General features: G+C 40.2%; 1 protein-coding gene across 2 annotated transcripts; it reads left to right on the top strand.

Annotated features, from left to right (window-relative positions):
* The first annotated feature begins 990 nt into the window (after nt 1-990).
* LOC117826676 (CTD small phosphatase-like protein) lies at nt 991-22,943 on the top strand. 2 transcript variants are annotated; one of them, XM_034702929.1, is made up of 8 exons: nt 991-1,739; nt 13,242-13,399; nt 13,536-13,568; nt 15,935-16,036; nt 16,793-16,849; nt 18,072-18,164; nt 18,684-18,869; nt 19,912-22,943. In XM_034702929.1, the coding sequence occupies exons 1-8, from the start codon at nt 1,664-1,666 to the stop codon at nt 20,035-20,037; spliced, it is 831 nt and encodes a 276-aa protein (XP_034558820.1). In that variant the 5' UTR covers nt 991-1,663; the 3' UTR covers nt 20,038-22,943. The 2 variants fall into 2 exon arrangements, with proteins under 2 accessions (XP_034558820.1, XP_034558821.1); XM_034702930.1 differs by lacking the exon at nt 13,536-13,568 and having other exon boundaries at nt 1,019-1,739.
* The last annotated feature ends 1,472 nt before the right edge of the window (nt 22,944-24,415 follow it).

Below are 24,415 nucleotides of genomic sequence, written 5' to 3'. Positions count from 1 at the left end.
TGCTTTAAACACAAATAGGCCAGGTCCTGTGTAAAATTGCACCTTGTAAACTCCAAGAACTGTAATTTTGAAAACAGTATGATGTGTGCTCAGAGTTTATTAAATTGTTAAATAGGCCTATCCATAATGCTCTTTCTGTAATATATCATTAATTAACATTGAGGTTGCAGGGGTGTCAAACATACGACCCGGGGGCCAAAAAAGGTCCGCTTGAGGTTCCAATCCGGCCCACGGGATGACTTTGCAAAGTGAAAAATTGCAGAGAAAACATTAAACTGCAATTTTTCAATAAAAGTAACTACTATTTTAAAATTTGTCCTCTTGAGGGAGTGCACCTGAACAGCTCTCCGGGACTTTCTTTTTTTCACAAAGTGAGGAAAAATAATATTTGCAGTTTGCATAATCTGGTTGAATTTCATAGACTTTTTAGAGCACTTCAAGATCAAATCAACACAAAAGTTTACGTATGTAGAAGCGGTGGATAACTATTTTCGAAAGGAGCCTCATATCATGCATGTGCTTACCATACATGTGGGTGTGCTCACTATAGCACTACACCCCTGCATGCAACACTGTTCAGCAAGCAAACTGTTCATGCTGGAGCTAGGGGTCCATAATAGTCAACTTTACCTTCTTCATTATTAGAATCTATCTGTGCTTTTGCAGTCATCATTACACTCTGTGTCAGGTGATTAGGAAACCTGTGTGCTCAGTGTGTTTGCAGCAGGTTTCAGAGCTTAACAAATATCATATTTGGCCCCACTATGAGATTCATCATGGAGAAAAATACAACAGCTGTTTTGGTAAAAAAAATAAATAAATATATATATATAATATAATTTTTTAGGATGTACTTGTACTTTTTTGCATTAAAACAAAAGGACAAATTTGGAGTTTTCCTTATTTATAGGTTATTATGTTGTGATTTTACTGGTCCGGCCCACTTCACATTAACTTGGGCTGTATGTGGCCCCTGAACTGAAATGACGCCCCTGATGAAAGGAAGCTTGGAGAAGTTTAGTCCATCACTGTACTCTGTGATGAGCAGATCCATGTAGTGGGCTGAGTGTGCTCTGCCTGCCTGCCTGCGAGAATCCATCACAGAAACAAACCTCCCCCTCCCACTCCGAGAGCCCCCGCTTCACATGCAACTCCAAATACATAAAGCCTCCATGTTGCACAGGGAATGAAGGGCCAGGAGATATGAACTATCTGCCTCAAAGTGTTAGCTAACTTTAACGTCCAACAACTTGTTTTGGGCTGGAACAATCGTCCGACTCTTCCCAGTCTTTACACCTCATCTATTCGAGACTCGGCCTCAGATTCTGGATCTCTGAGCTCCGAGGCTAACCCGCTAACACAAGCTAACTTCAGCTAGTTAGCAAGTCAACGTCGGTTTGTTTCTTTCCTCTTTTTCTGGCTGTGTTCGCCGTCTACAGAAGACTTATTCGCAGTGATGATATTTTGCGTGAAGCCATAAATGACAGCCCTCCTCCGGCTTCCTGTAAACACCGTGCTGGCTGTCTGGCTCACACCGCTGACACGACACTTCGCCCCGGACGGTCTCCTGGCTTTGTGGGCTGGCTCCTCTTAAACAGCTAGCTAACAGCAGCTAGCAAGCAACCTTAGTACAAGTAAGGAACAGGAATATCCACCCGCCTAAATGGACCACATGTCCATAATAACCCAAGTTTCCAACCCAAAGGAGGAGGAAATAATATCCTTCAACCAGGAGAAAGGTAAGAAGTCAGCTAACTAATGTTACTTTTCTTTCTCTGGTGTTAGCTTGGAGTTAGCCGAGTTATTAGTTCAAACACTGACTGCCTGCTTGTGTTAGTCACACTTCAAATTAGAAATACAGCCAGAGTTAGAATACACTATCTTTGTACGCAACAAGTTTATCAACAAGTCCTTCATAAGTTATCAGTGGAGTTAAACGTGTTGTTTGCAGCATGAAGAGCGCTCCAGTGCAGGACGTGGGGTCTGATCCCATTAACAAGAACTAATGAGCCGTGTGAACTTTTACCTGTTCACACCTTACATTAACTACTAACTATGATACCAAGTCCTCTTAATGTCTCTGTTTTACACCTCAGTGTTTCTGTTTGGGCTACATAGAGGGACTAATGATGTGACAGGTTGACTCACTACATGAATCACGACCACAAGAACCCATAAAGTTGATGGTGGTGGTTTGGGTTGCAAAAGTTTTATGTTCGTTTCTCAGGAACAGCAATAATGTTCCTTGGTCAATTTAACCCGAGGCATATTTAATGATCTATAAGGGTCAGAACCCCCCCCAAAAACATTTTTAAAACCTCATTAATAAGTCCATTAGTGACCATTTAGATCAGGGGTGTCAAACTAATTTAAATTTAGGGGCCACATACAGCCCAAGTTGATCTCTAGTGGGCCGGACCAGCAAAACTATAACATATTAACCCTGTACATAACGACAACTCTACATTTTCCCCTTTGTTTTAGTTCAAAAAAGTACAAGTACATTCTAAAAGTGTTCACATTTATGTATTATATCTTTTTTACATAAACAGCTGTTGTATTTTTTGCTATGATGAGTCTCATAGTCAGTGACCGAGCCACACAGTTTTGACTTGGGTGGCCAAACTGGGGCACTGGCTGTTAAGGGGTGGCCAGGCGTGCAAAACATTAGGGGCTTACCCCAAACCTAGGAGGGTTACTTCCAATAATCACATCTACTTTAACTTCTTTTTTATAAAATAATTTAACAAATGTTGCTTTTTTTTTGTAAATTTCTAACGTTAACATTAAAAATGAAACCTGACAGTGTCAACATTTAAATCTGCTGAACTGAACTATTTAAGGACTCAAAATAAAGATGATTGTCCAAAGTCAAAGCATCAACAAAAACAATATTCAAATCCACAGAAACTACTGTCTTTGCAGCTTGTTGAAACACAACATAATAGCTGATTTCAATTTAAGTAAGGCCTCTGACATGGCAAATAGCCAGTCATGTTTAAGAATTTCAATCAGTTTTCAATCAGCTCATAGTTGGGCCGAATATGATATTCTTTAAGGACTGAAACCTGCTGTGAACACACCAAGCACACAGGTTTCCCAGTCACCTGACGCAGTAGTGCTAGGGTTAGTAGTGAAGGAGCTCACCTATGACGCACCCACATGTATGGTAAGCACGTGCACGATATGAGGCTCCTTTTGAAAATAGTGGATCCACCGCTTCTACATATACGTAAACTTTAGTGTTGATCGGATCTTGAAGTGCTCTAAAAAGTCTATGAAATTCAACCGGATTATGCAAACTGCAAATATTCTTTTTCCTCACTTAAAAAAAAAAAAGTCCTGGAGCGCCTTTCAGGTGTGCTCCATCAGCCGTTTGATTGTATGCGCCCCCTAGAGGACAAATATGAAATAGCAGTTACACATTTTTCAATTTGTGAAGCCACCCCGCGGGGGGCTGGATTGGAATCCTCTGGCGGGCCGGTTTTGTCCCGCGGGCCGCATGTTTGAAACCCCTGCCTTAATGTCTCTGTTTTACATCTCAGTGTTTCTGTTTGGGCCACATAGAGGGACTAATGATGGGACAGGTTGACTCACTACATGAATCATGACCTCAAGAAGCCACAAAGTTGATGGTGGTGGTTTGGGTTGCAAAAGTTTTGTTTTGACAGAGAGAGTGGAACAGCTTTATGTGATTAAAAGTGTTTAATGTTAAACCTTCAGGGACGTTACACATGATTTTCCTGAGTGGATGAGACTTTGATCCATGTCTGTGGAGACCTCGCATGATGCGCAGATTTACATTGTCATCTACTGATTTGCTTCTGTCGATAGGGATGGGGATTCCCTGGGTATTTCACAACACCCGATTCATTGCCAACAACGATGACAATATCACAATACAGCAAGCATGCGATCCATGACAGGACATTTATGTCTGCAATGTGTGGAGCATCACAGCTTGGTAGGCTGACTACATAATGATGCATTTTAAAAGATGATTATTGCATTTTTGAGGTAAATGCCCCCCGAGTGCCTTTGAATTAAGGGTAGCACAAAATATAGATGCTGCATTATATTGCCACCCTTACTCATGAAATTCAATTACATAATGTTATGCCAAATATTTATATTTGAAGTTAACAATGATGCATTTTTGACATTTTGAGTAACACTGTGATTCCCAACCCGACTTTACAAAGTCATGCCTTTACAAAATTGATTTATAACCAACTTTAAAAGTCCATTTTAGTTCCAGCTGTTTCGGCTACCATGTCAGATGTAGGCAAGCTGTAGCTGCTAATGCTCATTCAGACCCACTCCCAGGACTTCTCCAACGCTTTCCGGGTCACACAAGCCCACGGGACATATGCTGGTATCACATCTCCAACCTCACATGTCAGACCATTAGTAATATGAGAACTTCAGTCTTTCAGGCACGACAATGCTTTCTCCTGAGGGAACAAAGGTATCCCTCAGTAACCACCACAGATTCAATGTGACTTGAACAGACAAGTGCATTATTGGAGATATTATCATTTCAGTTGTGTGGGAGTTCTGGGAGAATGATGGGGTTTGACCCTGGCATTTATTAACTGTGTGCTCAATTTGCTGTAGAAACTAATACTTGACAAATACTCTGCTTTTATATGTCTAAAGAATGTTCTGGAAATATGTCAGTCAGACATTTTTTTTGATGTCTTGTTTGCCTTTTGAAAGTCACTGTTTGATGCTTAGAGGTTCTGTTATTGTGCTGGGAATACTGGGGTTGGGGTCATTTGTGGTCACTGGGTATGAGTAGTACTGAAATGATTACTCAGTGAGGTGGTTGGGTGGTAGAGTTGGAATTCAACTGAATGAATCGCACAAGTAGCTGTCTGGTAAAACATACCAGACAGTGTTAGCCTATGGAACTATACAAAGAGTCACCTTATAGCTTTGCTTTGTTTCTATGTAAGTTTAATTGTTTTCAGGTAAATGTAAGGAAGTGTTTCAGGCATATGACATGGCTTTACCCTCTTAGATAACAGTATTGGACCAAGTAAATGTCTAGCCAAATATTTACTCAGTTGCGCTCATGCTCGATCAGGACCATAGACTATAAATAATGGACGTAGTATCCCTGACGTCACACATCTGTTTCTGAAGTGCTGTTTTAAAGCAAATTGTCACGGGAGCCATATTGGAAATGCTGAACTCAACCTAACTTCTGTGGAGCTAGTGTGAGGTAAAGAGGCGGGCTTTGAGCCTCCTTGCAACAGCTACAGTATTCTCACCATAGACTGTATAAAATATGGACGTAGTATTCGTGACGTCACCCATCTGTTTTCTGAAGCGCTGTTTTGAGGCCAATCGTCGGCGGAAGCCGTATTGCTGCTATCAAGCGATTGTGGAGTAAAGAGGTGGGGTTTGAGCCTCCTAGCCAACAGCTACAGTGTTCCCGCCTGTCAATCAAGTCAGCTGTGCCTCTCATTGGAAGACTCGAAATCTCAATTCACCCCCTGTACAGTGTGTGCTGATCGAGAAATGAGCTATCCAGACTACACTCGTCTTTTGTACCAGGCTGTAAACATGTTGATTTCTGCTGTAAAGATTGTCTATTTTGAATTGGTGCGTATGTGGTTTCCGGTACTTCCAGAGCCAGCCTCAAGCGGATCCTCGATGAACTGCAGTTTTTAGCACTTCTGCATTTGACTCATATTTTTAGACCGGAGGTTGCCGCTTGGTTCCCGCCTGTCAGTCAAATCAGTCATGTCGTTAAATGGGCAAAACTCGTAATGTTAATGTCTTCTTAACTGTCGTGTAATAAAGAAATTCACCCCATACAGTGTGTGCCGATAGAGAAGTTAGCTCTTCAGACCAAAGCCGTTTCTTTAACCAGGGTGTAAACATGATTATTATTTCTGTGCAAATATCATCTTTTTTGAATTGGTGTCTATGTGGTTTCCTGTGTTTCTGCAGCCAGCCTCAAGCGGACGCTCAATGAACTGCAGTTTATAACACTTCCGCATGGGCTTCATATTTAGAGACTGGAGGTTGCCGCTTGATCAGGACACATCATAGTTGTTAGAACACTATTGTAGGCCAAGAGTCAGTAAATGGTTTTGAAATACTTCATGCCGCAATAACAATAGCAGCACTTAATATGAAGTTCTACCAATAGAGTTGTTTGAGTAGCTCTAAACACAGTCAGCCACACAACAAGAACTCGACCTGCTGCACTGGAGTCACATCCAATGCTGGCCTGAGTTGCCTGTTATACAGACACTGCTGAGTTAGAGTAAAAAGTGGAGCAGTAATGTTTCTGTTTGTTTCTTTCCTCTTGTGTTTTCTCCTGAGTATGAGTCACGCATGATTCTTTCCTGGGGGCAAAGTCAAATATTACCTTCATTATAGGAATGGAGTAGTCACGGCCTTTCTTCCATTTGTTCAAGACTTTTTGAAAACTGCAGATTTGAGTGTGTTGCAGTTTTCAAAATGAACATGAATAATACTTTTTTTTTCATTTGTACTTCCACCCAGCTAGATGTGGCATTATTCTCTGAGTTTATTATACCAGTAGTTGGTGATTTGACCGTCTCTTATCTGTTGTAAATCACTGAACATGCAGCCTTGGCCGGCAGCTGTCCTGGAGGAATTTAACAGGTAGTCTTCTACAGCTTGAACAGGCTCCAAACTGTCTGGACAGAAATTGACCACCTTTGCTCTCGGTGTTTCTCTGCTGACTGTCTTAGGACATGTGTCTGCCTTCCACACTGGTTTAGCTGCCAAGCTGCAGACTAAATATAGACTTGCTGCCCTGTTGGCCAGAGCACCACCGACCTCGAGGCCCAGTATAACTGCGAGCAAAGATGACAATAATCAGTTTTTGTTTTTTGGATTCTTGGAGTCACATTTGGTTGAAGTTTTGAAATGACGATTAGGAGGGCTGTAGTCTCTGGCCCTTTCTCTTGTTAGGATTTGTGAGGGGGTTTAATACGGAGTGTTTTAACTATTTAAAGTTTGTACTTCTCATATTTATGTGCTAAGACTTGAAAGCATTGGTGAGGAGTTGAATGGGTGGCTTTTACATCCTAGAGTCTACATTGAACGTTGTTGTTGTTCAATGACTTTCTCTTTTTCCTAAAGGTGTTTGCAAAGTTCAACCTAACCAGACAATATGATTCCCAGGATTCCTCAATGGTAATTTTCTGATATTAAACATATTCAGACTTTTTTCTAAAAAATTGAACTTCAAATATAAACTGGAAAGTGTAATTTTTTCAGAAGTTTTTTTTTTTCAGAATGATTAGGGATGTCACAATTCTCAATATTATACCGAAGCGTTCGGGCCGTCAGAACCAAACCGAGCTGAAAACTGGGACCAAAAAAAACAGTGTGCATATTGCACTGTAGGCTAATTGGGTTGATTAATTCTAGTGATGCTTGATATTAGATTTTTTGCCGATATCCAAAATGCCGATATTTTACAACTCATTTAGCCGATTACTGATACAGATATTTTTTTCTGCACACCTAATTGCCGAGATCATCAATTATTTTCTGTATTGAATTTAGCGTACAGTATTATGGTGATACTCTTATCACATTTGTTAAGTAAAACTATTTCTTTTGCAAAATAAGAAAAATACTTAATACTTAAAACTGCATATTTATTTATGACAATTGCTTTCAAACAAAATTCATACAAAAAGATACATCCTACTTAAAACTTGGATGATGCTCTCCCTGAGACAAACTTAACAATACCCTCAACCAGGGCAAATTTGGCCAATTTCACAGTTGACATAGTAAGTAAACCTAACCTCTGTTCACAGGGAACATGTGAAAAGTGCAACTGTACAGCAATTAAACCCAAATACATGTACCTTACAGACTGCTGCTTAAATTCAAAGTTGACTTCAAACATGAGCCCAACATGTGTGCAGCAGCAGCCCATTATTTTATCAGTTAATTATATCGGTTGATGTCAGCATGTTGGCCTATATCCGATAGTTCATTTTAAAGCCAATATCGGCAGATACTGATAATGTCCCGATAATATCTTGAATCCCATGTTAATTCTTGTCTTTGTTCTTCTTTATAATCCCGTTAGAAATTCAACAAAATAAATCCCTTTATTTGAACATAGAACAAGGAACAGCAATATAAAAGAATTCAAGAGAATAGAGATTTAATATTGTTGAAAACACTTGTGGATTCTGATTTTGACATGCCACGGCTGTTAGCTCTGTTATATCAGCAAGTGAATCCAGAGTATGATTCCATGGCCAGTAGTGGCTTTCTGAAAAATGCACCATGTGAATGAGTGGGCGTCCTCCCAAATTACAAACACATGGCGCAGGCTAAGAGTGCAGTAAATAAAAGAGAATGTAAGTGAATTACAATCACTTTTGTTGCAGTCTTGCACCTGTGGCTTAGTGGTGAAGTTGCACCTCCTCAAAATGTGTCTAAAATGTTAAAACAAGGAAGACTGAAAGCCCTGTGATTGGCCTGCTTGATAGCATCATATTTCCTGGTATCCCATATCTACATTGAGTCAGGGTTTATACATTCCATCTCCCCAGACGTCTCCTCTCTTTTCCTCTTTGCAATAATTGAGTTATGATCCACTGCTTGTAAACGTTTATGAACTCCAACTTAATAAACTCAGATTGAGTCGCCAATGTTTCTGGTGCACAAACAAGCAGAACCTGAAGCTGGTGATATGCCTAGCATAGAAATCGCACTGCCAAACAGCGTTTCGGCGGAGTATTGCAGAGCGACATGGACACTCCAACGTACACATGCTCATGATGGCTTAGTCCATGACTGTGTAGCTGCAGAGCAGACTCAATGCAAAGTAGGCTGAACACTGGAGTGTGTTGTGGGAGCATGTGCATAAAGGAATTTAACTTTTGACTTGTAACTGTATGACTGAAATCGTCCTATTGGTCGACATCTTCTCTCCATTTCTCTCCAGGTGAGTCTGATGTGATGAGGCCCTCTTCTGCCCTCTGCATGAGTCAGTCTTCCTGTGCTTTCTGAGGGTCTTTGTGCAGGAATCAGTAGGTTGTACTGATGAGTCACAGGAGGCTGACAACTGTCCTACTTTTACAGTGATGCAGAGCCGGAGTGACAAGGCAAAGTCCAGTTTAACAAAGGAAGTCATCGGCCCTGGTTAGGTTATTTTTAGATTTAAACCCAGCTTATTACGGCAGATATGATCATCCTTGAGCTACCCTCTCTGACTGAAGCTTGGAGGGGATCACCGAGGGCTATTGTTCTTAAATTTCCATTAAGGCTGTTTGATATTGTCTAGTAGAAAGTATTGAGTGACTCTATACATCTTTACATCAGTTTATTAGTCTGTTTTGTGGCTGATGCAGTGATGTGTAGATGATTGGCATTTCCCAGTGGCTATGGTCAGAAGGTGGCCTTTATTCTCTGGACACAGTGGGCCAAAGCTGTAGTTCCTTATGGGCTGTGGGGCATTCCTCAGTTAGCATTTCCATTTGACTTTTTATTTCACACATAATGGTATATCCTTTTCCCCGGGAGGGATAGCTTGCCTTTAAAAAATAGTGATGACATGCTTTGTATGGATCGGTTCACTAATTATTTTGAATATCTTGGTACTTATGTACTGCCTTCTCAAAAGTCTTTATCCATGTCATCAAATAAATGTTGGAGTACGTCTTCAAACTGTATCTTTCCTGATTTTATTACTTTATAAATACAATACTGTCTTAAAAGTGGCTTTAGGCAGTCACTGTGTCTCTCACATTTACGCCTGTGTTGGCAACTTATTAAAAGACTTCAGCCAGACCTTGTTGTTCGCTGGCACCAACCTGGGCTGTGTGCTCGAGGCTAAAGAGAGTATTACACTCTTTAAAATATCAATGTTCCCAAACTTGTTAAAGTAAAATTGGTTTACTTTTTTTCTCTTGAAACAAAGTAAGAAACTCTGTATCAGCAGTCGAGTACAAGATGGCTCAGTGCTGATCGTTTTTTTCACTGTGAATTTCATAAAAGTTAAAGACAAGATGGACAAAGTTTGATTAATAAATACAGAAAAGGAGATGAAAGTGATCGTGGTTTACTGTCCTCTGTCCTCTGTGGTTATTGACAGAGTATTGCACTATTACAGTAATCTCAATCGCCCCAAAGCATGCCTTAAAACCAGAGACGGTAAAAATAATGGAAGGAGTATCCGTGACGTTGCCCGTCTGTTTTCTGAAGCGCTGTTTTGAAGCCAATCGTCAGCGGGTGCCATATTGGAAATGCTGAAATCAACCAAACTGCGGTCGAGGTAGTGTGAGGTAAAGAGGCCGGCTTTTTTTCTACTGCCTGTTGTTCGGTCCCTTTCAGCACACCATATTAATGCCGGTGTGCTGTAGCTTCTACCTGCTGCTGTAATGGAAACTAAGGACATCACCGCTCTTTCAATGGCATTGACTAGTCAGAAGTGATGTAGTGGCTATTTGACTTTACAAAGAACAAAAATCAAATCAAAACGGGGCACGGGGAGAGTGGAACGCTCACAGGGTCCAAAGATTGCCAATGTCCTGCCAAGACTGCAGTTTCTTTGGTGGTTTATTGGACAACAAAAAAGGGCTTCTTTCACATTCATCTTCCCTGGTGTCCGCTCCTCCGATCTGTCCTGCCCATCTATATACACGTCACCCAGTGCAAAATCATCAACCCATTAAAGTGAGTAACAAAATATATTGGCGACACCTAAGGCATCAAACTTAATCCTAAAATGACCTTAAATTAAATTAAGTTAATTAATTGATTAAAGTAAAAATAATCAAATATATGAAATAATGTGAATAGCTCTTTCACTTTGTTTCAAACAGAACTAAAATATCCACCTCACACAAGTACTTTGAGTTTGAGTCAGCTAATCACTCTGTTGTGAGCAAGCAAGAACAAGGAAGAGCACTATTTTTGAGTTTGTGAACCACCAAAGACCTGTAAGTGGGACACTTTAAAACCTTCTCCTTCCTCTAGGTTGTGGTTTCAGCTGCAGCCGCCAGCTAAGCATCTCCGCTTTGCTGAACACCTTTAGCCAGCTGATTCACATTGAAACATGCTTTAAACTTAAAACACCTCCCTGATAGCTGAGTGTAATATGAGACCGCACGATGTTTGTCCCATGTGAGGGAAAATCTCTAGTTGAGATCATAAAGTACATTTCTTTGCATTCATTTGATTCCTAAATCAAGATGCTGTTGAGAATTGCATCATATTGTAATATGGACTTAAAAATGGTTTTGAAATGCAAAATAATGTAAATTTAAAAGTTTGGTTAGAAATGTGATGAATCGGAATTGACCATTGAAATTGAGTTATTAATTGGGGTTTGAAAAATGAATTGTTTAACCCTCCTGTTATGTTGTTGGTCAAATTGACCCTTTTAAAAGTCTATTTAAGGCAATATGTCTTCCAAACCAGCTAAGTGCAGCATACAAATCTGGGCAGCATGTGACAGAAGAGGTGTCTTGTGTTAATTTAGCAAGATCACTTCATGATAAATAAATAAATCAAAATGTAAAATAAAATAAACAAAAATCTATGTCATGTAAAACTATTGTATTTATATTTAGGGCTTTCCAATGTACATTAAAAAAGTTTTAACATTCATTTAAATGAAAAACAAGTGAGTTATCCTCATATAACCATGATCTGTGAGAATTAAAGAACACCAATGGACTAAATATTGATTTAAATGGTTAGTAATGGAGTTAATAATGAGATTTAAAAAATGTGTTTTGGGATTTTTGGGGGTTCTGACACTTTTGGATAATTGAATATACCCTGAGTCAAATTGACCCAGGAACATTATTGCTGTTCCTGAGAAACAAACATAACAGGAGGGTTAACAGCCTTAATAGAAACCTAAATAAGTCAAATCCAGATGCAGGTCCCTCTGAGTAATCATCTGTTTTGGGTTGAAGTTTATAAAAATGATTACAGAATGTTTAAAAGTTGCTGATGAATGCAAATGTATTCATCTGAGGGTGAATGAATGTGCGTCTCTGATGAAATTCACAGAATCCAAATATCACCCAGTTTGTTTTTTAGCTTGACGGTCAGTGAGAAAGGGATATGGAGTATTTTATGTAACAGTGACCTGCTGTCAGAACCGGATACCGTTCCTGCTCTCCTGAGAACGTGTAGTGGTGGAATTGTGAAATATGAGTCGTTTGATTACGACAGAAGTGTTTACTCCAAATTATAACTCAATTTTTGTTTTGTTTTAATAAAAACTACATGACAAGGCAGAATTGATAGTCAAAAATGTCTGGTGTTTGTAAAAGAAGTTAAAACTTTTTCATTGTTTATTCTGAGCTCGTTTGTGGGGCTCGTCACTCTGTGTACCTTCATTGCGCTCAGTGTTTCCTCTGACAGATGCCTGTTGGGTTTTGTTTAAGGTCAGAAGTATTAAGTGGCACAACATCAAAACGCACTCAAAAAAAAGACATGACATAATGCTTTTTGCTCTTCACTGGTCTTCAGTTGCAAAGCATTCTGGTTGTGTGAGCTGAGGGGTGTGCAGGGGGAGCTAATGGAGGGAGAGGAATGCAGCCTTGTATAGGCCCTGCTCGGGTCTGAGGGCCTCCCACCCTCCCTCCCCCTCTTCTGCATGTCCAGGCTGCTTCAGTCACTCACCTGCCTCCTGAAACATGGGACGGAAACATAAGCAACAGTTTAAATGGAGACCCCTGGACCAATCAGGTGGCCCGACCCACAGCCGGGCGGGAGGGCGGGATCCAGGGGGAGGGAGGGGGGTGCTGTCTCTAACTTGTCACTATTAATACAAGCTGAGAGTCTGATTTAGTTCCTGCTCTGTAGTCCTGGAATGAGAGGTGATTTGCAATCAGAGCAGAGCACACTCTGGACTGTCGCTATGTGTGACTGATGATGTCATCCAGCCAGCCAAGCTATTTTCTGATCAGTGGGTTCTGCCAAGTCCAGGCAACAAAACCAACAGTAATGCCATTTAATCACTTTGTCAAGGTCTCACGTATTGTTGAGATTCAGTGCCGCTCACACCCCCAGGGTCACTTAGGATAACTGTAATGAACATCTAACTGTTTGTTCACAGTTATTCAAGCAGCATCCACAGCTCAGCATTCAAAGCACCAAATGTAAACGCTTCCCATCCTTCAGTCTGCTCCATTTTTATGACAGCCATTTGCATAACCACTTGTTCACCCTCCGCTCTCTCCCACCCCTCCCTGTTGTTTTGACAGCGTCCCAGTCGAACAGCAGCCTAAAGAAGCAGAGGAGCCGGAGCATCTTCAGCACATTCTTCTGCTGCTTCCGCAATTACAATGTGGACCCGCCAGCCAACAACACCAACACCAGCTCCCTGCCTCCACCTGTGGAGGAGAACGGGTCTCCACCCAAGGTGAGCTGCTGCCCCACAAAATAAACTCTTCATCTTTGTTTCCTTTTCTCTGTGGACTTTTTTGTCTCCTTTTGTTGTTGTCCTTCCTACCCCTCACCCTGTTTTTGTATGTGTGTCTGTCTCTCTTGTGTTATAGTGTGACCAGGTCGAGGTCATCCCTGTCCCTAGTGTATGTATCGCCTTTTATTTCTTTTCCTCTGCATGCAGGCTGAGTGGGCTGGTGCTGGCACATCCTGTCTGTGTGGGCTCCAGTGCTCCTCAGAGAGCTTTCGCTCTGTTATCGTTCTGCGGTTCATTTTCAGCTGATCGTTGCACTGGCTTTTGGAAGGTGTTCTTTCACCTGTGGGTTTAAAAGGTGCCTCAGTGCCTGATCTGCATGAGTGACACTCTGTGGTTGGTATGCTCTCAGAAATAGTGTGACACTAACTGTCTAACAAGTTCAGTTTACAAGTCTTTCTATTAATCAGGTGCTTCCAAGCAAGACGTAAAGCCACTTACTGTGCTACTGATCCATGCAACTGAATAACATTAAAGCGCTTCAAGTGGTTGGGATTAATTCCTTTAAGAAGTTTAACAGTTTTATCCTGTCAGTCAAGGATGACCTTTATGTTACTTGGTTGTTTGATTAACAGATCAGACACAACATCCCTACAGCTCAAGTCAACTTTGTTTATATAGCTCAAAGTGCTTCACAGGAAAACAGAGACAGAAAACAACAGCAATGGTCAAATTATAAAAGGCATGATTATAAGATAAGATAAAATATCCTTTATTTGTCCCACAAAAGGGAAATTTAAGTGTTACAGCAGCAAAGTAGACAGTGCAAAACAGTATAAAAGCAAACAAGAGCCTATGAAATAGCAATTATTAAAAGGTTATTAGCAATTAAAGTTAAAGAACTAAAATTAAGTATATCTTACAACAGCTCACTGTTTTAATATCCAGAGGCAGAGAGTTCTAGAGCTTAGGGGCATAAAAACAGAAACCTCTCTCTCTCCTTGTGTGAGACACACGACATTTAAAAGGGAAGCATTTGAGGACCTCAGTGATCGGGCTGGAACATAAAATGACAGGAGATCAGTGATGTATGTAGGAGCAAGGCTGTTAAAAGCTTTAAAAACAAGTAAAAGAACATTAAAATGTGTGAAGGTAAACTCTTGGATAATAATAAGTGAAGGGTTTTTAAAATAATGCTCTGTAAGAAGCACACTCCCTCTCATGACTTGATCCTATCATGTTTGAGGTTTATAATAATTCCCAAACTGATAGGGTTTAATTTTCACTGATTTAAATGAAACTAAGCAGCAGCCTTTGCGTGGCCTAATTCTGAGAGCATGTGTTAAAGTGTATTATCCACAGATCTCTAGAAAAAGCTCAGGATATTTAAAGGAGTTAGAAAAAGTTTTTAAAATGATCTTGAGAAACTTAAGATTTGACCAAATACTAAGTATGCAGGGAATGAAAATAATGGTGCAATAGCAAATACAGCATTTAACGATTATTATAAATGTTGTGTGCATTCAAGGGAGTAACATACGTCAAGTGATCGTGTCTGATCTCACGTAAAGCAGATTTTAACAGGCTGAAGAGTCTTGATACAGATTTGGCTTGGTAGGAAAGAACTACCAAAGAACTTCACAAAGAACTGAACGAGTGTTTGCACCTGTTATTTAGCTAATTCAAGATTCAAGGTTCAAGAAAGCTTTATTGCCAAGTGAGCTCGCACACACACAGAATTTGACATGGTGAATGGAACACTGGTACTTAACAACAAGACAGTAAGGACACAACAAGACAGTAAGGACAATAAATATATAAACCTAAACACATATCCAAAAATTCTAAATAAAAATAAAAACACTATCTGTACAAAGAAAGGTGAAGAAGTACTTTTAAAGACATGACATAAGTTAAATCAGCCTTACCCAGAGTGCACATGTAGTAGATGAATATAATAATAAGATATGTTATGGAATAATTTACAATATTGCACATGGTTATGAGGTAAAACAACAAAAGTACCAAGGAGCTCCACACTAAGTTCGCCATCTGCGGCGCCATCTTGGATTGAAGTAATATTAGCTCTGTAATCATCATCCCAAGTACAAACCATATTTGATCTAATTAGAACGCCTGATGAGTCTGCTGGTTGTTTGTGAGGTTTTAGACTGAGTCTGTAAAGCCTCCAACTTCCCCAGTTTACCTCAAACTCCTCAAGTCTTAGCCCGGCCTCACTGCCTATGAGTGAAGTGGCTGTGAAGGGGGAGAATCATGTGCTTCTGGGGGGGGTATTTTTAATTGATGGGTCCATTAATGCATCATCTAAGACACTGCTTTATCCAGCTGCATTGTCACTCATGGAGACGCTCGTTCTAACACAGTGTTTGCTTTCTGCTCAGCCTTGGACATTAAGTTTGCCAAACTAAGATGTTCTTTTGTTGTAAATAAATCTCTCCATCTTTCTTTCTCATCGACTCTTCATCTCCATCTCTTTCCAAATGTCTGACATTATCTGCCTTGTCTTATCCCACCCAGCCACCAGCCAAATACCTCCTACCTGAGATGATAATATCAGACTACGGCAAAAAGTGTGTGGTGATTGACTTGGATGAGACACTCGTCCACAGCTCGTTCAAGGTAAGAAGAGGCTTGACTTCAGGGTTTGAAGTTTGCTGTTGTTGTGCACAATTCCATAAAAATATGCTGTCAGTGTGTGATTGTGAGCTGTCAGCTGTCTTCACCATCAAAACAATACAATTAATTTGTAAACAGGAAAAAAAATCCTACATTATGATGCTGTTTGCGTAACTTTTTAAAGCGTACAGTTTGATTTGTTTAGCAACAAGAGAGCTCCATGCTGCCTCACTGACTTTTTATATCCAAACCGCAGCCAATAACCTGCTAGAAGTCAAAGCTGTGTCAGACCATTAGATCACTGAGTAAACACAGCCAGGAGAGGAGCAGGTGGTGGAGGTGTGCTGTAGTAACAACAGCGGCAGTATTACTTCACTGATTGTGCAGTTAGGGTAGAAGCAGGATCAGCTGATGAGCCATACACAGATTCCCTTTAAGCTGTAACAAGCATCATAACACACAGACATATTTTAGGATGATTGTTGTCCTCTTCATCCGTCTCTACCCCCCCCAGTCTGACGATGACCACCTTGTTGTTTGTTTGATTAGATTACTAAAAAGGTTGCTACAACAAGGACGTGAGGATGTTTTTGTTTGGCTGAAAAGCTGATCCTTTCTTCTTTCTGCCAAAGAGATGACTATCTGAGGAATGTAGAATGTTAGTGCGCCAAGCAGGACCTCTGCTGGTCAGTTAAGGTACTACAGCACCAATTTGATGCCTCTGATGCCTCTGATGCCCTGTTGTGTTTCCTCTCACAGCCCATCAGTAATGCTGATTTCGTTGTTCCAGTGGAGATCGATGGTACCGTTCACCAGGTAACACACACACACAATCAAAAGTCATTGTTAGGTAAGCATATCTTTTCATTGGGGGCAACTGTTCCATACATGTGATGGACCCTAAGAGAATGGCTGTGATCCAATTCAAGTAATCCAGGATAGGCTGTGCATATCCTGGTTGGCCTATTCATGATTACTTGTACTGGGTGGCAGCCGCCTGGCAAAGAGGAAGCACCTAAACTGAGTGAGTGAGTGATGACTTTTTAGAGAGGAGTTGTTGAGACAAGAATTGAGTAACAGCATTTATGAAGCAATGAAATGAACTCTAAAGATTTTATCAAGTGCTGTTAGTTTGGCATTTGTTTGTCACTTGTGTTTCACCATGTACTAGAGAGTGACAGGAGAGTGGATTTTCACCCCTGTTCCAACCCACTCCCACAGAAAAAATCTTGTCCCGTCCCAGTCCTGGTAAAATGACTCCCACTCCCATCCTGCTGCCATTCAGAATGACTCCCGCTCCTGTACCACTCCCTTTTTTTCCTTCTTTTAGTCTGTAGGCAATACATAGCTCAATGAACAAAAGTGCATAGAGGCATTACCTTCACAATTCACATACTGTACCTGAGTATTGGACAACCTCACCCGAGCACTCATCTCGGGTTAGGTGTACACTCCACCTGTGATTTTTGTCAGCCCTTCACTTTCACCTCACATTTGTTTTTGCATTATTTACGGACACAACACGGACGTGCTCCTCCGCCTGCAGTGCACTGATCAGCTGTTCAGGTCTGCAGCTTCAAAGTGACAAAAATACAACTAAACTTAATAATGAGGGATTCTGACCATGCCGATGTCATGCCATTTACTGCTGGCACACGTGGACACCTTTATGAGATGGAGTTAATGCACTGGAGGAAAAAAAGGGGAAATTTCAGAGCTGAAGTGGAGAGCAGGAAAGATTCACACATTAAATAAGGGTGCAGGTGTGTAAACTGTGTGCTAATATTTACAGTTTACACACAGTGAACAGAGAAAACGTCATGCTGCCACAAGTAAGATTTAACAACAGTCCCTTAGACCTTCCAGCTCCCGTCTGCTCCCGTTAACTTTTATCCTGTACCGTCCCAATCCTGTGATTAATAACAAATTTGACTCCCATCCCGCGGGAATCCAATGACCCGTGGGACTCCCGAAAAAATGTCAGCCTCTGCTGTGTGTTTTCCTCTAACATGTGCCTAAATTCTGCTTCATTCTGCAGGTTTATGTGCTGAAGCGACCCCATGTGGACGAGTTTCTTCAAAAGATGGGCGAGCTCTTTGAATGTGTGCTCTTTACAGCCAGTCTTGCCAAGGTAAGTTTAGCCCGTCCTGACATAAGTTTTGGCAACAAGCCAATGCCAACATGGACAAACATTTTTCATTTCCTAGTTCTTCTTTTTCTCTGTGTTTTTTTTTTAATCTGTGTTTGCTGTCTGACTTTCACGCTTCTCTGCTTCACTCTCTGTGTGTTTTTGCATCTTAGCCAATAACGTATGGGTAAGTTCGATGAGTCAGAGAAATAAGCATATTCAGGGCCTCATGTGTAGCAAATGCTCCTCATGCTGACGTTAAAGCTGCCTTAGGTGTCCGTGGTGCTTGTTCTGTAGTGTAGTATTTCCTGAGGCATCTCCCCATCAGGTGAACAGCTGTGTACACTGAGCTGCTTTGCATAATAGAGTAGCACTTAAGAGCTGTTCCGTTAGTCAAGCCATCACAGTACATGCAGTATAATATATAATGTGCATTTTGTAGTTTAGTAGCAGTTCAATTCAGGACCTGCTCAGTGTTTTAATGAGCAGAGTAACATCTTTGTGTTTGTTTGTCTTGGACAGTATGCAGACCCTGTGGCAGACCTGCTGGACCAGTGGGGCGTGTTTCGAGCGCGGCTCTTCAGAGAGTCCTGCGTTTTTCACAGAGGGAACTACGTCAAAGACCTCAGCCGGCTCGGACGAGAGCTCAGCAACGTCATCATTGTTGACAATTCACCCGCCTCTTACATTTTCCACCCAGAAAACGCTGTAGGTGTCTAAATATCTAAATACCACGAATACATGTTTGACAAATTCAAATTATTTTTTGTTCTAACATTTGACTCACCACCAGGAATTCTTCAACTCAATGCGATTTGCCTTTATATCTTACAGTGTCTGAAAATCTTGTGGAAAATCAGCTCATAGAGAAAAAAATTTGAGTTGAGAATGTCATCAAGCTTTAACATAAACTAAAAGCTACTTGTTCCTTTTTTAAAAGAATGTGGAGGATGGACAATCAACACTTTATTCAAGTCTTTTTTTGTAGCTTTGGGTTCTGTTCTGTAAACGTTAGTAATAATTGCGATGAATCCCCAGGTTTAAGGACTGCATAATAACTCTGCATCCAGTATCCTAAAGTAACTTAAAACTGGGGTTGGTAGTCACGGAAAACTAGCATGAATTTGAATGTAGCATTTCCTCAGGACTCCGTCTAAGTCACTTAATAAGCGTCTGATAGAGACACAGATGTGTTGACGGTAAAAGTAAAAAGGTAAAGGACAAAAAAGCACAAGGGCATTTTGATGGGTCCTGTGTTTTGGTATGTTTCAATTATAAAGGCCAGCTATGACATGCCAGAGATCTGCACTTTGTTTATTATTTCTTAATTAATAACGATGTGATGGCCTCATCAGGTTGTTGTTGTTATTAAGATACATAACGATTGGAGTACACACAGGTAGCAGTAGCAGAGCAGCTCTCTTTCTCCTCTCTTTGCAGACTGCACGCAGACTGGCGACAGTTACTCACCATGGGAACTGGATGCTCTGATTTCACTCTGAAACTTTATTTCAATTCTTCATTTTCCTGCCGTACAGTTCGATCTGAAAAAAATTTCAAGTTCTGGGAAAGGCTCCAATTGGCCTTTTTGGACATCATGAAACATTTGATTTGCACTCTGTAATATTTGTTTATTTATTGCTCCTCAAATTTTGATTGTGATTTTGCGTTACGTAATTACACATCTCATATTTACATATCGTGTAGGCCTGATCTGTGTCTAACATAAACTCACTGTCTCTCTCTGAAGGTCCCTGTCCAATCCTGGTTTGACGACATGAATGACACAGAGCTCCTGGACCTGCTGCCTTTCTTCGAGGGACTCAGCAAAGAGGAAGAGGTTTACGGAGTCCTGCAGAACCTGAGAGGAAGGTAGCAGGACATGCCGCAGTCCTCCTCTTGGTCCACCTCCGCCCCCCTCTCTACAGCCACATCATCTCTCAGACTCAGGCAGATCCTCCCACAACGCGCCCCTCTTGTCTCTGCCCCAAGGGGACGCCCTGGAGTCTCACTGTGGAAACCTTCACGTTAACCCCGTCTCTGCTCTCGGCTCCTGGTGACCGGCTGCATTCTGAGTGCCATCAGAACGAAAATATAAACTAAATCTCCCAGCCAGGAGCACTGTGTTTTCACAATAAAACGCACCAGAACGTGTACAGAGCGTCTTTGGTTGATCATATTTGGGACATAAAGCTAAGAGGATTGAACTCTGGTCTTTATTTTCAAACCAAGAAGTTTTACTATTCGGTGAAGTGCTTGTTTTAAAACCAAAAAAAAGAAACAACTTTTTTCCTAAAACTTCTTTTGTGGTTCCACACAAAAGCCTGAGAAGATTTTGTCCTCGTATTGTTGCTATGCAGGCAGTTTCTGGTAGTAGGAAGGACTGTGATTCTCTTTTCTTACTGAATGAAGTGCCTTGTGTGAATGTTGTTTATATAGGGAGATATTTTGTACATGGCATATTTCAGAGTACTTCAGTCTTTACACACGATATGCTTTAAAGTGGACACAGAAGTATTTTGATAAACAAGTTTTGATTTTTGAACATCAGACGCTGGGTAAATGTCTCCATAGTATTCTTTTGATTTCGACAGTATGCTTGTGCCATGATATAGATGTGACTTTGTTTCTTTCTGCTTTCATGAAATGTAGAAATAGTTACTTTGTTTTAGGCAAAGGAGTACATTTGCAATTGTGAACCTTATGCCCCACCTGGAACTACAGTAGATCTCTGTGTTTGATAGTTTTGATCTGAAATCTCAGATAAAAATGTGCCATTTATTTCTCCCCCCTTCCTTTATTTCATTTTATTATTTGCCAAATAAGGACATTATTTTTCAACCGACTTCATATCTTTAACGGGGGTTCAGCTCAGAAACATTATTACTAAGTATAGCATTATAGGTTTGATTCTTTTGACAGATATCTGTCAGATATATTTGTATCTTTTTAATGTTTTGTTTGTCATGTCATGCTTATCGTATGGTTAGCTTTTAGCCTGCTGCTCTACTTTCTTTATTTTGGCGCACACACAACATGCAGCTCCATCCTGGGAGGAGTCACGTCCCCCAGAGTTGTACACAGTTGCAAAGGTATCCCCTTTTTGTTGCTTTCAAATGTTCTGGAATCTTACAAAAAATTGGTTGAGTGCCATGTGTTTTAATTTTCCATGAGGTCCGTGTCTGTGCAGGGGTATAGTTTAGTATGTGATGGAGTCTGGACGGCGTTCAATTCACACCATTTCTCCTGACTTATACAAAGTGTTAGCTGTTGTGTAAAACCGGAGGAGACCATGTGTGGTGTTTACCTTCCCAGACTCTCTTTAACTGCTCTTCACCTCAGTGCCTACGTCTTGAGAGGAGCCACACAAACCGAATGCTGCAACATTAGCTACCATGGCAATAACCTTTTAGAGGGACTTTCCATCCCCGAGTTTTTGGGTGTCCAGAGCTCTTGACTCAGCTCGCCAGCAGAGGTTTGGTTGACTGTGAAGGCTGGCCTGGTTATCATAATGACTCTTTGTGTTTATTATTGAACTTTTTTTTCTTTATTTGACCTGCAACTGGACACACGTTTATCATTTGGTCATGTCCAGAAAGAAATTTGAATTCTTGGTCGTTTATTTCAGATTTAAAATACTGACATAACTTGATTGTTGCCCATCCATTTCAGCAACATCAGCCAATCAAACGTTGTATAGTGAACAACGCTGCCATCTTTACATCAGCTTCTGTTGTGGAAGAATTTCAAAAAGACGCCCTCCACACCCACAGGCCTGGAAGCGTTTGGGTCCAGCTCTAAGTGGAACAGTAGTGGAGCACAGTATGAGGACTATGAAGAACCCCATCAAGGCGTTGATGCCTTACTGCCCATGGAGGCACAAAAAATGTTTCTCCATGGATGTTAAGGTTACAGCGCCACCTTTAAGCTTCTTCTCATTAGAATTTATTTGTGAAGGAACGACTTGGTCATATGTGGAGAACATGTACGACTAGAGGTTTGAACCAACGTTGGAAAAAAGCAGCATCAGCTTTTAATGCTTTGTTTAAAGGTCTTGATGTTATTCTGAACAGACCTACACTACTTCATAACTCCTATCTTGTTTTCCACATCGACAGGCTGCTCCTCTTTCAGGCTTTTTGAAGTATTTCTTTCTTTTTGCATAGGTGTTTGTGTTGCTGATGAGTGTTGAGCTCATGATGGTTTCAGTGCAATGTCCTTTTATAAAAAAAAAAATGTTTGGTCAACTCTTCTCGACCTCTCAATGATTTACCTTTCTCTGAAGATGTTGTTTGTATCATTGTGATATTTTTCTACCTACCGTTTGTCAGTATTTGGTTTGAAAACTCGCCTGTTCTTCATTGTATCCATCGTTTTTTCTCCCTTGTAACATCGTCTCTCTCTTGCCTTTGGTTGGTCAGGTCTTGTCTTTCCCATCAGGGGACACATACAGTATGTGTGTGGAAGTGTGTGTGAGTGTGTGTGTGTGTGTGTGTGTGTGTGTGTGTGCACAGACATCTAGTTTGTGCTTCCTTACAGTATTTCTTTGTGTTTTCCTCCTCACTCATAATCACACATTCATCATTTTTTATTGATTTAACACCAAAGCTCAACAACACTTGAGTCCAGGTCACTGTGCTTTCGTTCAGATTATTCACTATAATTTTTTTTTCTAACACTTGTTGGTTCTTGTTGGCTTACTTTGTGTGTTGGCAGCGTGGTGTCATCCTGAGCATCAGTTTTTTTTTCTTTTTCCATAATAAAAGGCTTCATTGAAACAAATCCACCATGGCTACTTTCTTTTTTTTTTTGTTCACTAAGATGTCTGAAACAGTTCATGAAATACAGCCAAAGATCATCTCTTCAGATCAGTGTGATTATCATCTCCGTACCTGATGTGGACGATTCACACCAAAAGTCGTGAGAGAGGTTTTTACTGTGTTGGTCTATTTTACAGTGAAGGTCATTGATCTGCCTTTAATTTCCCCAAGTAATATCACAATAAAGCACATTTTTATGGAGAAATGTTGCTCGTCATTTGTCAGTAAACTAATGGCAAAAAACTTTTTATGATCCTTTATCTGAGAGGAGCTGATTGAGGTTCTGAGACTTTTAAACATTAACTAAAACCATATTTATTCAGTCTGGCTTTTATGTAGGGTTCAACAATTGTATTACTTACTTTTTACTGTTATATTGATTTAAATGTTGCTTTATTATTTTACTAATTTTAACTGTTTATCTTATTTTATTTGTATTTATTTATTCATTCATTTATCTATTGTAATTTATCTACTCAGTTTTATTGACATTTAATTTAATTTGAGTTTATTTGATTAGGACAATGCACATTAATCAACATTTCAACAGTGTGCCTCATTGTAAATATGCCAGAGTTAGCACAATAGCTAAATTTCATCCGTAGTCCTAAGGCAGGTACTCACATAAAACATAAAACAACAAGTTTTAAAATTACAGGATGCCACAAAACAGTTAACAGGACACTCCACGAACTGACTTACAAACAGATTTTACATACAAAACATTTGTGACATTTAAAAACATTTTCTACAACACTCACTATCCTTACCCCTTTTTAAATGTATTTATTTTAACTATTTATATTCTTATTTTAATCTGACACTTTAACTTCATTTAATCACACACATTTTATTGTTGTTGGTGTGCATTAGTCTCTATTTTAAAATCCATTTTTATTTTTTAATATGTCTTGCCATTATTTTATTTCGCCTTCTTTCTTGTTTTCAATCGCTGTAAACCACTTTGAGTTGCGTTTGACTTGTATGAAAGGTGCTATATAAATAAAGCTTGATTGATTGATTGATTGATTGATTGATTGATTGATTGATTGATTGATTGATTGATTGATTGATTTATGAGCAGGCAGCGATGAGGTCATCGTATCCAAACAAGATATAAATGGTGTCTTATAAAAAAGAAATAGCTGCACCTATGATAGATTTACTTTAAGGGCATCTTACAGGTTAGAATAAACTAAACCGATATGTCGGAAAATAGTAAGTAATTTTTACTTTGGTATCAAAACAGACAACTAAAGACATGCTTCAAAGACCAGGTAATTGTGAGCCTATTAGATGTCAAATATTTCATATTTCAAACCACGGTTTGGTTAAGGTCGTAGTGTTTTCTGAATTGCCGCTGTGATTTGCACTTCAGGGCCACCGTACTTATGCAATCTTGTAAGAGTACATATCAATAAATAAACAGAATAA

This window comes from Notolabrus celidotus, chromosome 15, assembly GCF_009762535.1.
Source record: "Notolabrus celidotus isolate fNotCel1 chromosome 15, fNotCel1.pri, whole genome shotgun sequence".
Taxonomy (NCBI): Eukaryota; Metazoa; Chordata; class Actinopteri; order Labriformes; family Labridae; genus Notolabrus; species Notolabrus celidotus.
This window is presented reverse-complemented; position numbering and strand designations above follow the sequence as displayed.

Bases quoted from the DNA above. Each gene is read 5' to 3' on its own strand.
- LOC117826676 (XM_034702929.1), top strand. From the start codon at position 1,664: ATGGACCACATGTCCATAATAACCCAAGTTTCCAACCCAAAGGAGGAG. The intron at 16,850-18,071 runs GTAACACACACA...TTCATTCTGCAG, and splicing joins TCGATGGTACCGTTCACCAG to GTTTATGTGCTGAAGCGACC. The intron at 18,870-19,911 runs GTAGGTGTCTAA...CTCTCTCTGAAG, and splicing joins TTTTCCACCCAGAAAACGCT to GTCCCTGTCCAATCCTGGTT.